Here is a 14,011-nt window from a genome sequence, read left to right on the forward strand (position 1 = left end):
ACACACATCTGTAATCAAACATTAAAAAAACATTCCCCACAATAAGTCACACACATCAGTAATCAAACATTAAAAAAAACATTCCCCACAATAAGTCACACACATCAGTAATCAAACATTAAAAAAACATTCCCCACAATAAGTCACACACATCAGTAATCAAATATTTAGCACTAGCCCCAAGGAGAAACCTTATTAAAATTTTTTCAGGCTAGAAGAAACTTTAAAAATGAGATACAATTTAATATAATTATGATATAATATATAGAGAGATAGAGTAGGCACATAAGTTTATCTGGAATTGTAAGAGTTTAGAAATTTGGGCATAAGTGCTTTAAAACCTGAACTTTGTACTCTGTGATATATACTAAATCTTTATTTTTTCTGTTTTGATGGCTAAAAACATATAAATTCAATAGTTTTAAACATAATAGCCAAACATTTTGTTAATAATAAATTGAACACTCGCCTTTTTGAGAAACCCTGCCTCCCATACTTTCAGGACTTCCTGTTGAACAAGCTTGACAAGGAGAAGTTCAAGCCCAACATTATCAACTTCTCTGCCCAGACCTCGGCCAACCAGACACAGAATATCATCATGTCCAAGTTGGACAAACGCAGGAAGGGCGTGTTTGGGCCACCTCTGGGCAAGAGGGCTGTAAGTTATGTCAAAATCATATGTTTTGATATTTGATATTTAAAATGCCTTTCCTACACACACTTTGCAGTGAACAGGTGTATGGAGTTCATAAAATGGTTCCCATGTATCCATTAATTGTAAAACCCCAAACAAACGTTCCCAAATTATTTACAATAAGTACATATTTGAGCTGCTGCATATTCATGAAGATTGTAGGAGTACTTTTTCAACTATATACATTATGAGTAACCCTCGTATATATGCACAAACATACTGCAAAAAATTGCAAGTAACGCTTGATACAATGTTGAAATATATGAATGTTTGTTTTTTTTTTTGTGATTTTTTTTATACCTATCACACTGAATATGATTCTTTGGCCAATCAAATTTAGCCATTTGATCTTTCAATCCCACCTCACTTTTTAATGTTCAACACCAAATATTTCACTGTTTCTACTCCTAGATTGTGTTTGTGGATGATCTGAACATGCCCCAGCTGGAGCAGTTTGGTGCCCAGCCCCCAATAGAGTTGTTGAGACAATGGCAGGATCACTGGACATGGTATGACCTGAAGGATGTGGTTCCCCTCAAACTGATAGACATACAGCTGATTGCAGGCATGGGCCCACCAGGTATATACATGTTCAAGAGTTCATGCTTATGCATTTTCAGTTTAATTTATTTGTCTATTTAGTACAGTCAAACCTGTATTAAGTGACCACCTTTGGTAAAAATTCAAGGTGGCCACTGAATCCAGGTTAGACATTTCCGCCACTTAAACTTTGTTCAAACAGAAGTCGAATATGCATATTAACCACAACCTAACACCACACCACTACTATTATTATTAAATAAGATTAAATACAGATGTAGACAAAATGACTTTATTTCAAATTTATTGATAAAATGCATTAAATACATGTTTTATGCTCTCATATTCCTCCACAATTTTCACAGTTAAATTCCTTGTCAACACTTCTTGCACTAAGGCCGTTTTCTAATAATTTATACACTCGACAAGTTCTTTAAGAGTCAAACACGTTCGATTTGTCTTATTTTCAGCCATAATCAAAATTTAAAAAAAAGTTATGTCAAGAACAATGCAATGTGAATATCTGTTCGTAAATAGATAAATCTGTACACTTTGAGAATTAATAGGGAAATGAATACAATTATTAAGTTGTTTCACACCTTCGAGTGACTATGCAAACTGTAAATTCATAATATTAACCGGTGTTCTTCTTCGGTATTTAATAATTAAGTTTGTAATTGTTTAAGTATCTTCATTGATTGTGTCAAAACATTCGCCAACATGATATAAACATGATTTCTCGATGTGTAAAAAAAAGCACTGCAATCGTGTGATGTAATATGCATTGTCATTGGATGACGGAAATAGCTGAGGCCGTCTGTCTTTCCCGTCAACTTCAGTATGCAATTAAAGCTGTGTATATTGGAAAAAAGTGGAAGTGTCAGTGACAAGGGATTAGTGGCCGCCAATAAGTGTTTATATGGCTTCATGGGGTCAAAAATTAGTGGCCGTGGCCGTTTAGACAGTTGGGCGCTTAATTCACGTACTGTATATAGTAAAAACGTACTGGGGGACTTCGGAGTGGCCTGATAAGGCAGGTGACCCTTTGAAGCAGGTGACCGTTCAACCAGGTTTGACTGTATGATAAAGCAATTCATGTGGTATTGAACTCATGGTGAAACCTGTCATACTTGAATTGTTTTTTTTGGTTTTGGTTTAAGCCAATATTTTACACTATTTATAGGAAACAAAGAATATCATATTATAGATTTAAAAGTTATGATCAGATCAATGTGTCAAACAGAGGTAATTCTCTTAGTCAATTTTAAGGAGCCCAAGAAAATCATATTAGAGATTAAAATGCCATTTTGTCTTCCTACAGGTGGTGGTCGTAACCCAATCACACCCAGATTTATGCGCCACTTTAACTTGGTCACCATCAATGAGTTTGACGATGACGCCATGATCACAATTTTCCGTAAGATCATGGAATGGCACATCTCCTCCAGGTAAGCGCAGCCTTGTTGTCCGGGTAGCGCAGTGATTAGTGCACTCACTTCTCACAAGGCAACCGGGGTTCGATACCCAGCATGGGCGCATGTGAGTTTGGTCGGGTGGTCACCAAGCTGGGCAAGTGTGGTTTTCTCATGGTTCTCCAGTTTACCCCACAACCAAGACCATGCAACATTGTGCCAATGAGAATGACGGGAGTTCAAGCTCATTTAACTTTATTCATGAACGTTGTAAAATAAAAAAAGTTTAAACTAGGCACAGTCTGCTTTAGGTATACTTGATTTTAAAAAGAAAAATAAGTTAAAGGGCACTGTAGCTTTTTTGCTGGTGTTAGTTTCTGAGCATGTAAATAAATGACATCAACAGAACTTTTAGTCTCATTTTGTAGACGGAAAATGTGACCTTATTAAAAGTATTGTAAGATTTTGAAACTAAAAATGACTTTTTTTTTGTAATTTACCTCGGCTCGTAGTAAAATAATTTTCTATTTTTAATGTGATAAAAATATAGTCGATATTTTAATGCCGTTCTTGAAATATGATTATACTGAATATAAACCAATCTAATCCTGACCCTACTTTTGTTTACAGAGGCTTCAGTAACGAGTTCAAGCCTTGCATCGACCAGATCGTGCAGGGAACTCTGTATGTGTATAAGGAAGCCATGCAGCAACTCTTGCCCACCCCGGCAAAGTCTCACTACCTATTTAACACCCGTGATTTTGGACGTGTGATTCAGGGCGTACTCCTGTCCACCCCAGAGACAATGGAGGAACCCGCGTCCATGAAGAGACTCTGGGTCCATGAGGTGGGGGCTTTGTTTAAATTAAATAAGTGATAAACAAAATGTTGAAAATAATTGATTGTAGGATAACATTTTATACATGGAATACAAGCATTGTTTTTTTGTCCTTTACTTCGGAGACGAGACTTCTTTTTATAATACAAATGTCACAGTACGTGATTCACACAGATGCAATTGTCATAGTGCTGACTCGCATAGATCATATGTGAGTTATCCACACCTGTTAGCTCAGTTGGTAGAGCACCTGACTTGCAAGCAGGTGGTCTCAGTCTTGATCCCTGGACTGGCTGATCTGCAAAAATAATCAAATGAAACTTTTGAGGCAAAACACTATGAAAAAGTAGCAGCCTTTATCTTTACTTTTAATATACATGACATTGATTTTGTTAACTGTAACATTAGAAGGAGCAAAATGTGTATCTTGCCAGGTATTCCGAGTGTACTATGATCGTCTGGTTGACGACAAAGACCGTGATTGGCTGTTCTCCTTCACACGCGAGACATGTAAAGAAAAACTCCGCGAGGACTTTGATCAGCTCTTCATCCACCTTGACTTTGACAATGATGGCAAGGTCACAGAAGATGACCTCCGTAGTTTGGTATACTGTGACTTTGCGGACCCGAAGTCTGACTCCAAACATTATGTGGAGGTGCGTGACCTAGAACAGCTGAGACATGTTGTGGAAGGATACCTGGACGAGTTTAACAACATGAGCAAGAAACCAATGAACCTTGTACTCTTCAGGTGCGTATTAATAATAACATTATAAGTTAGTAGCTAGAAATAGCTGGGGCTGATCATTGTTGGTTGATTTTTTTTTAAATGTTGTAAATATAAGTTAAACAGTAATTTACATTCTTGTGCTTGGATAATCCTGAAAGTGAAGAAAAAAACAAATACTTAGCAATTAGTGATTTGATCATGCGCGCATTATTTAACTCATTTCTGTTACAGTAATAGCTGTTAATTCATAAACACACCCTTCCTTCCCTGCAGGTTTGCTATTGAGCATGTATCCCGTATTGCTCGTATCGTCAAGCAGCCCCGCAGTCACGCCCTGCTTGTGGGAGTTGGAGGGTCAGGGAGACAGTCACTGACACGTCTAGCCGCGCACATGGCAGACTATGACCTCTTCCAGGTATGTTATTAGGTCGGGGTTCAGCAGTTATCAGCAGGCAATTGTATAAAAAAGGTTAATATTTTGGTTTGGTCAAAGTCAGTCAAATCGTCTATTGATTGGTCTATATTTATAAGTAATATTAATCAATCAAATCATTTAAATATGCAGACTAAATGAAAAATAAACATTGGATAACTTTTAGAAATTTTATACAGAATGGCTGTAGAAGTTTAAGTTGATTTTTATTGTTAAAACTACCAGGGCTGTATTCAAGATTTCATACCTCTTGAAAATCTAATTTAAAAACTAAACAAAGGAAACTTGGTATTATGAAATTTAAATTAATAACTTGCATGCAGCATAAGCAATGGAAAATTTAATTATTGTGAACTAAGGGTTTCTTTTTCCCTACCTTAGGTTGAGATCTCCAAGTCATACACCTCTGTGGAGTGGAGGGAGGACTTGAAAAGGATCCTGAGAAAGGCCACGGAGACGGACAACCATGGTGTCTTCCTCTTCTCGGACACACAGGTAAGACATACTCATATGGGTTAATATAATACTGAATTTACTGAAAAAGTGGTGCATTTTTTTTAGAAAAGGTCAGAAGTAAAATTGTTATCACATTGTTGAATTACTTAACTGGTACACTGTTAGAAAGAAAATAGCTGGTAGCTTATCAGAGTCATCTTGTAGCAAGTTGCTCAGGCAAATCGCTGTTAGAAGGCCATCTTTACCTAAGGTGTGACCTGATTTTTTAAAAGCACTTTTGCTTTAATAAAAAAACAAGGTAACCATTAGGAAAGAGCAGGAAAGATTTAAGACCTGCCCCCAGGAAGTCCTAATGTATTTTTTCAATTCATTTAAGATGCAGATTTTCTATTTAATGACCTGTATCAAGAAAGTGCTATCCACAAGCTAAAATCTAGGAAGAGTAGAAGGGCCCTCTTGTTAAATTTTGTAAAACTTGAGAGCTAACAACTTAAATAGCAAGGAAGAGTAGAACGGCTCTCTTGTAATTGTTACATAAGTTTTGTTCTTTGAGAACTTGAGAGCTAACAGCTTAAGTAGCAAGGAAGAGTAGAACGGCCCTCTTGTAATTGTTACTTAAGTTTTGTTCTTTGAGAACTTGAGAGCTAACAGCTTAAGTAGCAAGGAAGAGTAGAACGGCTCTCTTGTAATTGTTACTTAAGTTTTGTTCTTTGAGAACTTGAGAGCTAACAGCTTAAGCAGCAAGGAAGAGTTGAACGGCTCTCTTGTAATTGTTACTTAAATTTTGTTCTTTGAGAACTTGAGAGCTAACAGCTTAAGTAGCAAGGAAGAGTAGAACGGCTCTCTTGTAATTGTTACTTAAAGTTTTGTTCTTTGAGAACTTGAGAGCTAACAGCTTAAGCAGCAAGGAAGAGTAGAAGGGCTTTCTTGTAATTGTTACTTTAAGTTTTGTTCTTTGAGAACTTTAGAGCTAACAGCTTAAGCAGTACCACTTAAATTAACTTTAAGCTTATGTTTATTAATAATTATTATGTTTATTTGTGTATTTCAGATCAAACAAGAGTCATTCCTTGAAGACATTAACAATCTACTGAATGCCGGTGAAGTGCCCAGCCTTTATCCACTTGATGAGAAGCAGGAGATCTGTGAGAAGATGAGGCAGCTTGACAGGTGGGTGATAGGAAGGGAATAAGTGGGGGAGGGGGCATGGAAGGGTGTGAATACATTAAAATCTACCTAAATATGTTAAAGTTCCAAGCCTTTATCAACTAGATGAGAAACAGGAGATAGATCTTTCAGAATATAAGACAGCTGCACAGGTGGGTGAAGGAGGATGTAGGCAGAGTGGGAGGAGAGGAGTGATTGACAGTTACTAAGTCCGAAACACGCTAGACAAAAAAAGGGGGAATATGGAGGGTTTGCATTTGGTCAGGGTATGATTGATTACTTTGGAGGTAGGTATAGGGGGACAAATTACTGGTCCCATTAAAATGATGTATATGAACGAGGTATTGGTACTGTGTTTATAGTTGTAAGGGACCTTGACCAGACGGGAGCTGGTATGAATATGACATGAAGCTAATAATCTGTGAGGAAAGAGGCAACTGAACAGTTTGGTTGGGTCTTGAGACTGTCAACCATTTGAATAACAAGTAACTGAGTGATGGTTTACTTGTTTGACATTTCCTTATATTGATTTTGTTATGATATCTATATATGTAAAGACAATCTTTTGTCATTTTAGAAATGCTTAGATTTCAGACTGTTTTATTTTTTATTTTATTGACTTTGTCATAGATATATGTAATTTGGCTTAACTATTTTCTTGCTTTCCTATACTGAATGTAGTTCTGTCTTACAGTGTTAATTGGCAATTTTATCAACCAGCATTTTTTTCATTATTTCAAACCCTTTATTCTTGCTTGTAATGAGATGTATTTTGACACATGTAGTAAGGCTGAAAGGTTATTACGCAATATTTATTTAAATTCATTTCTGACTCACTGAGTATTAAAGTGAGTTTTTTTGATCTTACGATATTGTGTTTTACATTTGTTTATGAAATGGTCCCTTACTTTAATTCAATCTTACATTATATTCTTGGTTAACTATACAGGCTAGCTCGCCAGAAAGCAAATGAGTAAGTAGCACGAGAGCACAATGTATTGTGGTCCAGTAAATTGTGAATAACTTTGTACAAACGTGTACAGCATGTTGAGATATTGGATAGAAAGCAATTCTGATAGGCCATTACCGTAGTTATCATTACATGTTTTGAAGACTGCTGTTGTTATTTGTGTTGAATCACAGGACTTCTGCCAAAGTTATTTACATCCCCAAATCTCACACCCAGAGACATACTATTAAATGTTTATTATTTATTCAGATTGAAAATGTGACAGTGGGTGGGGACATATCGAGGCAACTGACTTTGGGTCTGAAGTCCTAATTAGGCCACACATTTTGATGCTTACTAATGATAACTTGTAAATCTCTTTCAGAATACAGCTGTTGTGTTTTTGATAATGGTGTTGAAAGCATGCTACTTGTTGTCAGAGTAATAGGTGTTGTCTTGAATACTGATGGAGCATTTTGATTATAAGATTACTTACATGGCTCCATCATGTATTATGTAGCGTTTATAGATTACATTTAGATGTTAGGCAAATAATGCAGTTTGTGTGTAAGGTTGCTGTTTCAAACCCGATACTTTAAGATCATATTGATGTCACAAAAAAATAATTTGTCCATATTTATTTATTTTTAACTTGAAGTAAGAGTTGAATCATTTTGATTTCACTGTTCAGTATTTTGTGAAGAATAGTTTAAGCTTTCATGATTTATTGAAACAAGGATAATACTTGGTTTTAAGTTTGATTTACTTATATACGATGTAGGTTGGCCAAAAAACGAGCGCGTGATGAGTAAGTACTTGCATCAGATCGGTGTTGTAATTGAATCATCGACCATTGCATTCTTGTATACTGTTGGATTCAAGAAATGTTTAAGGCACCTACCAATCTCACAAAGTCTTGTCGTTGGTCACTCATCACTATTATTAGTCTAAATGAGTCTCTGAATGATTTTATTTACCTGATTATCATTTATACAATTTTACCATTCCTCCCGTTCCATTTTTTTATATTCATTAAACTTGACTCACGAGACATAGTAAAAAATATGGGATTAACAAAGTAATGTGAATTAGTGATTACCATTTGTAATGAGATTCATCCTCATTATCGTCAATGATAAGAGTTATGAGTTAAGAATTAGTTTAAGAACTCAAATAATGTTCCTTTCCCATGTTGTTTTTTTAATATCTAGGTCTTCAAGGCATCACGCTGACTTAATGATGGTGGAGTAAGTCTTAGTAGAGTCTGTATTTTATATATCTTGTACAGTCTTCACAATTTTCAGATGTGATTTATCACCAGCTGTCGTTGCATGTTGTGTTTTCATCATGATGGAAATTTGGCCATGTTTTTTTTTCACCAACCCTGAAGAATGTGATACTTGTAATTTATCACCAGCTGTCGTTGCATGTTGTGTTTTCAGCATGATGGAAATTTAGCCATGTTTTTGACACCAAACCCTGAAGAATGTGATACTAGTAATTTATCTCCAGCTGTGTTTGCAGCTTGATGGAAATTTGCAAAAGGCCTTCAACACACCCTGAAGAATGTGACACTTGAAATTTCACAACATTTTGGATTCACTGTAATTTTTGTCAATTTGGTGTTACAAGCCTATAGACATTGTGTTTGTGATTTCAGAAATGATGTTAGCGGAAGTTGTTTGATATTGATCATCATGCATGCCAGGGCCAGTGTTCATCAAACATATTAAATAATTTCCTAACTTAAGCCAATCTCTTAAATTTTCATATCCAAATTTAAAAAAAGTATTTTTAGTGGTTTTAACATTAAAGTGTGTATCATTACATCAATATCCATTAATATCAAGATTATTAGGTAGTACCTAGTAATTAAATCATAAGACCAGTGCAATACTTTAATTAGGAATATGACTTAAGTTAAGGAAAGGACTTGAGATGTTTTTGAATACGGCCGTGATAATAATGTTAATTGTATTTGTGACATTAGTGGCATGTACAATTCACCTTTTGTATTTTTGGAGCCTTGTTTTCAGCACCACAGGATCCAATGTAATAAAGTGCTTGTTTAACTGTAATAACGGATATGGTACAAATATGAATACAGTGTAGCTTTTATAAGTTTGGGATTGAATTTCCCCAACATTTACTTTGTTCTTTGGCAAGTTTTTAACCCTCATTTAAAATAGTTGTGCTATTCTTTATCTCATCATTATCTCTCCAATATGAATTTTCAGGTATTTATCTAGGTTAAATTTTGTGTGTGAAGATATTCTCTTAAAAGTAGTAAAACAGTACACATATAGCATTACCAAATTTCCTCCTTCTCCCAGGCAACGTGAAAAAACAAAGCAGACAGATGGTACCCCCGTTTCCCTGTTTAACATGTTCATCCAGCGTGTGAGGGATCAGCTACACATTGTATTAGCCATGTCCCCTATCGGAGAGGCATTCAGGAACAGACTGAGGAAGTTCCCCTCCCTTGTCAACTGTTGTACCATTGATTGGTTCCAGGTATAATAGTATTTTCTCATACTATTTTGCCTGCGTCCTTAATTTGATAGCGTCCTATACACATTGATTTACGGCACTGAAAAATGCAGTTGGTCTGGTTTCAAATTTGCAATTTTCATGTACATTGATGAGTTACAAATTTTTCTGTCAATCATAAATATCTATGTTTGCAAGGCTTAGCAAACATGGGAAATTGCAAAACGACTGTGTTTTTGTAGTTTAAAATTCATATACTGTAACTATCTATTATTCATTGTACACACAGAAATCAGTTAAAATATTAGAAGCAAATTTGCATGATAAAAATACTTTGAAATGAAACAAGAACACAAGATATATTTGTTTCAATGTGTTATGTTTCTTATCAATGATCACATTAAAATATTTTATAATTTTAATTTTTGACTTTTACCATACAACTGTTGTTGAACCTTACACTTTTTTTCTCTAACAGTCCTGGCCAGAGGACGCCCTACAAGCCGTGGCGTCACGTTTCCTAGAGGAGGTTGAAATGGAAGATGATGAGCGATACGGATGCATTGAGATGTGCAAGTCCTTCCACACATCTACACGGGAGCTATCTGAGCGCTACCTCCTCGAGCTGGAGAGACACAACTATGTGACACCAACATCGTACCTTGAGCTTATCAACACATTCAAGTCATTGCTTGATGTTAAGAGAGGGTAAGATTTCTCTGTCTTGACTATCATGTCATTAAAAGAATTGCCAAATTACAAGCTTGATGATAATGTTGTAATATGGATTTTTGGCAGTTTAAAAAGATATCAACTGACTTAAATATATTCCATAAAAAAATATTGAAATACTTGAAAAGTGCCAAAAAGGACGAAACACTTTAATTAAGCTTATATACTTTGAAACTTATATCTAAAATTAAATTAAATTAGTTTAACGATAAAACTAGTTTTTTTAAATCTTTTTCTTAAGCACTTGCTCTAACATGTCCTAGTAACTACATCCCCAAATTTCACATCCAGAGAGGTTATGAAGCAGAAGAAGAGGTACGAAGTTGGTCTGGACAAACTGGCCAATGCAGGAGGGCAGGTGGCTGACATGCAGAAAGAGCTGATAGCACTTCAACCACAGCTCATACAGGCTAGTAAAGACGTGGACGAAATCATGGTGGTCATTGAGAAAGACTCCATTGAGGTCGCTAAAGTAGAGAAGGTTAGTTGGAGAATGATTGCCTTAGGATTTGGTTTCACATCAGATGTGCTATAAATTGTAGCCCCATTTAATTGTTAACCTTTTATTGGTAATATAATGTGTAAAATATTTCATGAATTATAGAGCTTTTTTAATTCTTATAATGTTTTCTGGCTGTATGTTTGCTGCAAATAAGTTTCAGTGTTCTCTTATTTAAAATATGTATTTTATTTTGATGGTCATAAATCTTTTATCAGGGAAAATAAAATATATAATTTCATATATATGTATGTATATACTTCTTGTGTAATAACCTTATTTGTTTCTCCAGGTTGTGAAAGCTGATGAGGCTGTGGCCAATGAGCAAGCCCGTGCAGCCAAGGCCATCAAGGACGAATGTGATGCTGACCTGTCCGAGGCCATCCCAGCTCTAAACTCTGCTCTGGAAGCCCTGAATACACTCACTCCACAGGATATCACCATTGTCAAATCCATGCAGAAACCTCCTGGCGTTATCAGGTTAGTTGGCTGGAATAGTCTTTAAGAAAAAAGATTATCTTTTTAATGTAACTTCAAGATTTGAATTATGCTTTTGATGAGAGTTTCAAGGGAGAAATCTGACTTTTTTTGGTTCAATACAGCACCATACTATAAAATGATTTTGTGGATTTAAGTACATAGAAATGCTGCATTTACTGTCTAAGTTTGTCATCTGAATCAAATTCATTTTAAACTACTATTATATCTTTTTAATTGCTTACTTGCCCAGGCTGGTGTTAGAGGCTGTGTGTGTGATCAAGGGCATCAAGCCCGACCGTGTCCCAGACCCTAGTGGCTCAGGCAAGAAGATTGAAGACTACTGGGGACCTTCCAAGAAGATGCTTGGTGACATGAAGTTCCTAGATTCCCTTGTAACATTTGACAAGGTCAGTTTTGGTTGTGGGTAGGGCAAAAATAGAGAAGGGTGAGAAGGTTGCTATTCCAGGCCGTTTCGCGAGCGAAAACCTTTACATCCTTGCAAAACAGATAATTTATTAAAGTAGTTGAAAACAATATCTATAGAGCTGATATTTGTATTTTGATATCTTGATGATTCAATATAAAATCTTATCTTATCCTGTTGTACAAGTTTTTCGTAAATAAATCAACTAAATCAACCTAGATTAAGTATATTTCAGTAGAACTTTGATGTTTTACCTTATACGTTGTGTCATTCAGGACAACATTCAAGCTGCGTATATGAAGCAAATCCGCAGCAAGTACATTACGAACCCAGACTTTGAGCCAGACAAGGTACGAGTGGCCTCGCGTGCCTGTGAAGGCCTGTGTCGATGGATCCGAGCCATGGACACTTACGACAGGTAGGGAGGCTTTGCTGCTTAGAAGTATTTTAAATTGAAATCTGAACTGATTTTTATAAAAGTCTTTATTCTGCGAAAGACATTGATTTTGTTGACTAGTTCATGTAATACAAATACTTTGTTATAATGTAAATAAAAACCCGATGAAACTATGAAGATAAAAGGAAGGCTTTACCACAAGAGTTTTAAACTTGTTTAATGCATACTTTATTGAATCAAAGGAAAGACTACTATTTAATGATTGTAATGCGGTGTTAACTATCTTTACAGGGTAGCTAAGGTTGTTGCTCCTAAGAAAGAAGATTTAAAGAGAGCTCAGGCAGAACTGTCCGAGGCTATGAAAACCCTAGAGAAGAAACGTGCCTCTCTAAAGGAAGTGCAAGATAAACTGAACAAGCTCACTGAGAAACTAGAGTTCAACAAGCAGAAGAAAGTGGACCTTGAGAACCAGGTGGACTTGTGTACAAAGAAATTGGCAAGAGCTGAACAGCTGATTGGTGGACTTGGTGGTGAGAAAGACAGGTGAGTGCGGGAATGACTAGTTTTATATGAGGCTCTTTCTTTATGATAGATGTTGAAACCAGGTGGACTTCTTTAGGAAGAAACTGACGAGAATTAAACAACTGATTCATTGGTGGGCTTGGTAGCGAGAAAGACAGATTAGTTTGGGTTTGGGGGAAAGGGTCATATAGATGTTGTAGGGTTGATGTTGAAAACCAGATGGACTTTTGTATGAAGAAGCTGGCGAGAGTTAAACAGTTGAAGGGAGAGCAGAGAAAAAGACAAATGGAAGAGAACTGGCCTGCACTGTCTGCATGGGTGGACTAAACCATTGAATGGAAAATAAACTGTGATGTTCTCCGTTCTCTCAATATAAATGTTATATGTTTGTTACAAAGACAATGATATGGTTGAAGTTACCATCTTCCTCAGCAATTCCATCTTCTGTCTTCAGGCCACTATTACAACTTGTGTTTTCAGATGGGGAGTTGCAGCAAAGCTGCTGGGAGCGAAGTACACAAACTGTACGGGAGACGTGCTCGTGTCCTCGGGTATTGTGGCATACCTTGGCTGCTTTACCTCTGCATTCAGATTTGTAAGCAGCATTTCTGTGTCATGATTTAGATTAACATTGTGTGTTTAATAATGAGTCGAATGATAGAGATGTGAACCTCACATTAAGCATCGTATTTAAGTTTATATTTTAGCTGGAAACCTTTGCAAATTTCTAATTAAAAAAAGTTCAGGTCAAAAAGGCTATGGGATATTTTTGCATTAGACATGAACATTCATTTGACTTGTGTCCATCTCTGGTCAAACCTAATGTAATTAGTTTGTAATTAGTTTTCCATTCTCATTTTAGCTTTATTGAATGAAAAATTAGGTTGATACCAGTGAAGGTCTCTATCAAAATACATCAGTCAAGTAATCCAATGGCCCTTTCTGCAATTAACATGAATGATATGAATAATTGTTATGTTTACCTTGGGCCCTACAGGACCAGATTGAGGCGTGGATCAAGACTGTAAAGGAGCGTGGAATCCCTTGCTCTAGTGACTTCTCTCTGATCATGACACTCGGAGACCAAGTTAAGATCCGTGCCTGGAACATCGCTGGCCTGCCCACTGACTCTTTCTCCATTGACAACGGCATCATGTTGACGTAAGCTTTTTATGCCCCCACAAAGTGGCGGCATATAGGGTTGCCCTTGTCCGTACGTACGTACGTACGTACGTACCGAAGATTGTT

The 14,011-nt window shown here is 36.3% G+C and overlaps 1 protein-coding gene across 2 annotated transcripts in view; it reads left to right on the forward strand.

Moving 5' to 3' along the window:
* Window positions 1-14,011, forward strand: part of LOC128240824 (dynein axonemal heavy chain 7-like) — a 95,235-nt gene that overhangs the window by 38,474 nt on the left and 42,750 nt on the right. For both annotated transcript variants that reach the window (XM_052957734.1, XM_052957735.1), the window contains 17 exons: window positions 503-658; window positions 1,106-1,274; window positions 2,556-2,682; window positions 3,277-3,493; window positions 3,919-4,235; window positions 4,488-4,629; window positions 5,029-5,142; window positions 6,155-6,273; window positions 9,553-9,733; window positions 10,188-10,417; window positions 10,733-10,922; window positions 11,233-11,420; window positions 11,671-11,827; window positions 12,120-12,262; window positions 12,533-12,784; window positions 13,244-13,358; window positions 13,761-13,924. In XM_052957734.1, coding sequence (XP_052813694.1) covers window positions 503-658; window positions 1,106-1,274; window positions 2,556-2,682; window positions 3,277-3,493; window positions 3,919-4,235; window positions 4,488-4,629; window positions 5,029-5,142; window positions 6,155-6,273; window positions 9,553-9,733; window positions 10,188-10,417; window positions 10,733-10,922; window positions 11,233-11,420; window positions 11,671-11,827; window positions 12,120-12,262; window positions 12,533-12,784; window positions 13,244-13,358; window positions 13,761-13,924 — 2,981 coding nt within the window. The remainder of the gene's footprint in view (window positions 1-502; window positions 659-1,105; window positions 1,275-2,555; window positions 2,683-3,276; window positions 3,494-3,918; window positions 4,236-4,487; window positions 4,630-5,028; window positions 5,143-6,154; window positions 6,274-9,552; window positions 9,734-10,187; window positions 10,418-10,732; window positions 10,923-11,232; window positions 11,421-11,670; window positions 11,828-12,119; window positions 12,263-12,532; window positions 12,785-13,243; window positions 13,359-13,760; window positions 13,925-14,011) is intronic.

This window comes from Mya arenaria, chromosome 7 (assembly GCF_026914265.1).
Source record: "Mya arenaria isolate MELC-2E11 chromosome 7, ASM2691426v1".
Lineage (NCBI taxonomy): Eukaryota > Metazoa > Mollusca > Bivalvia > Myida > Myidae > Mya > Mya arenaria.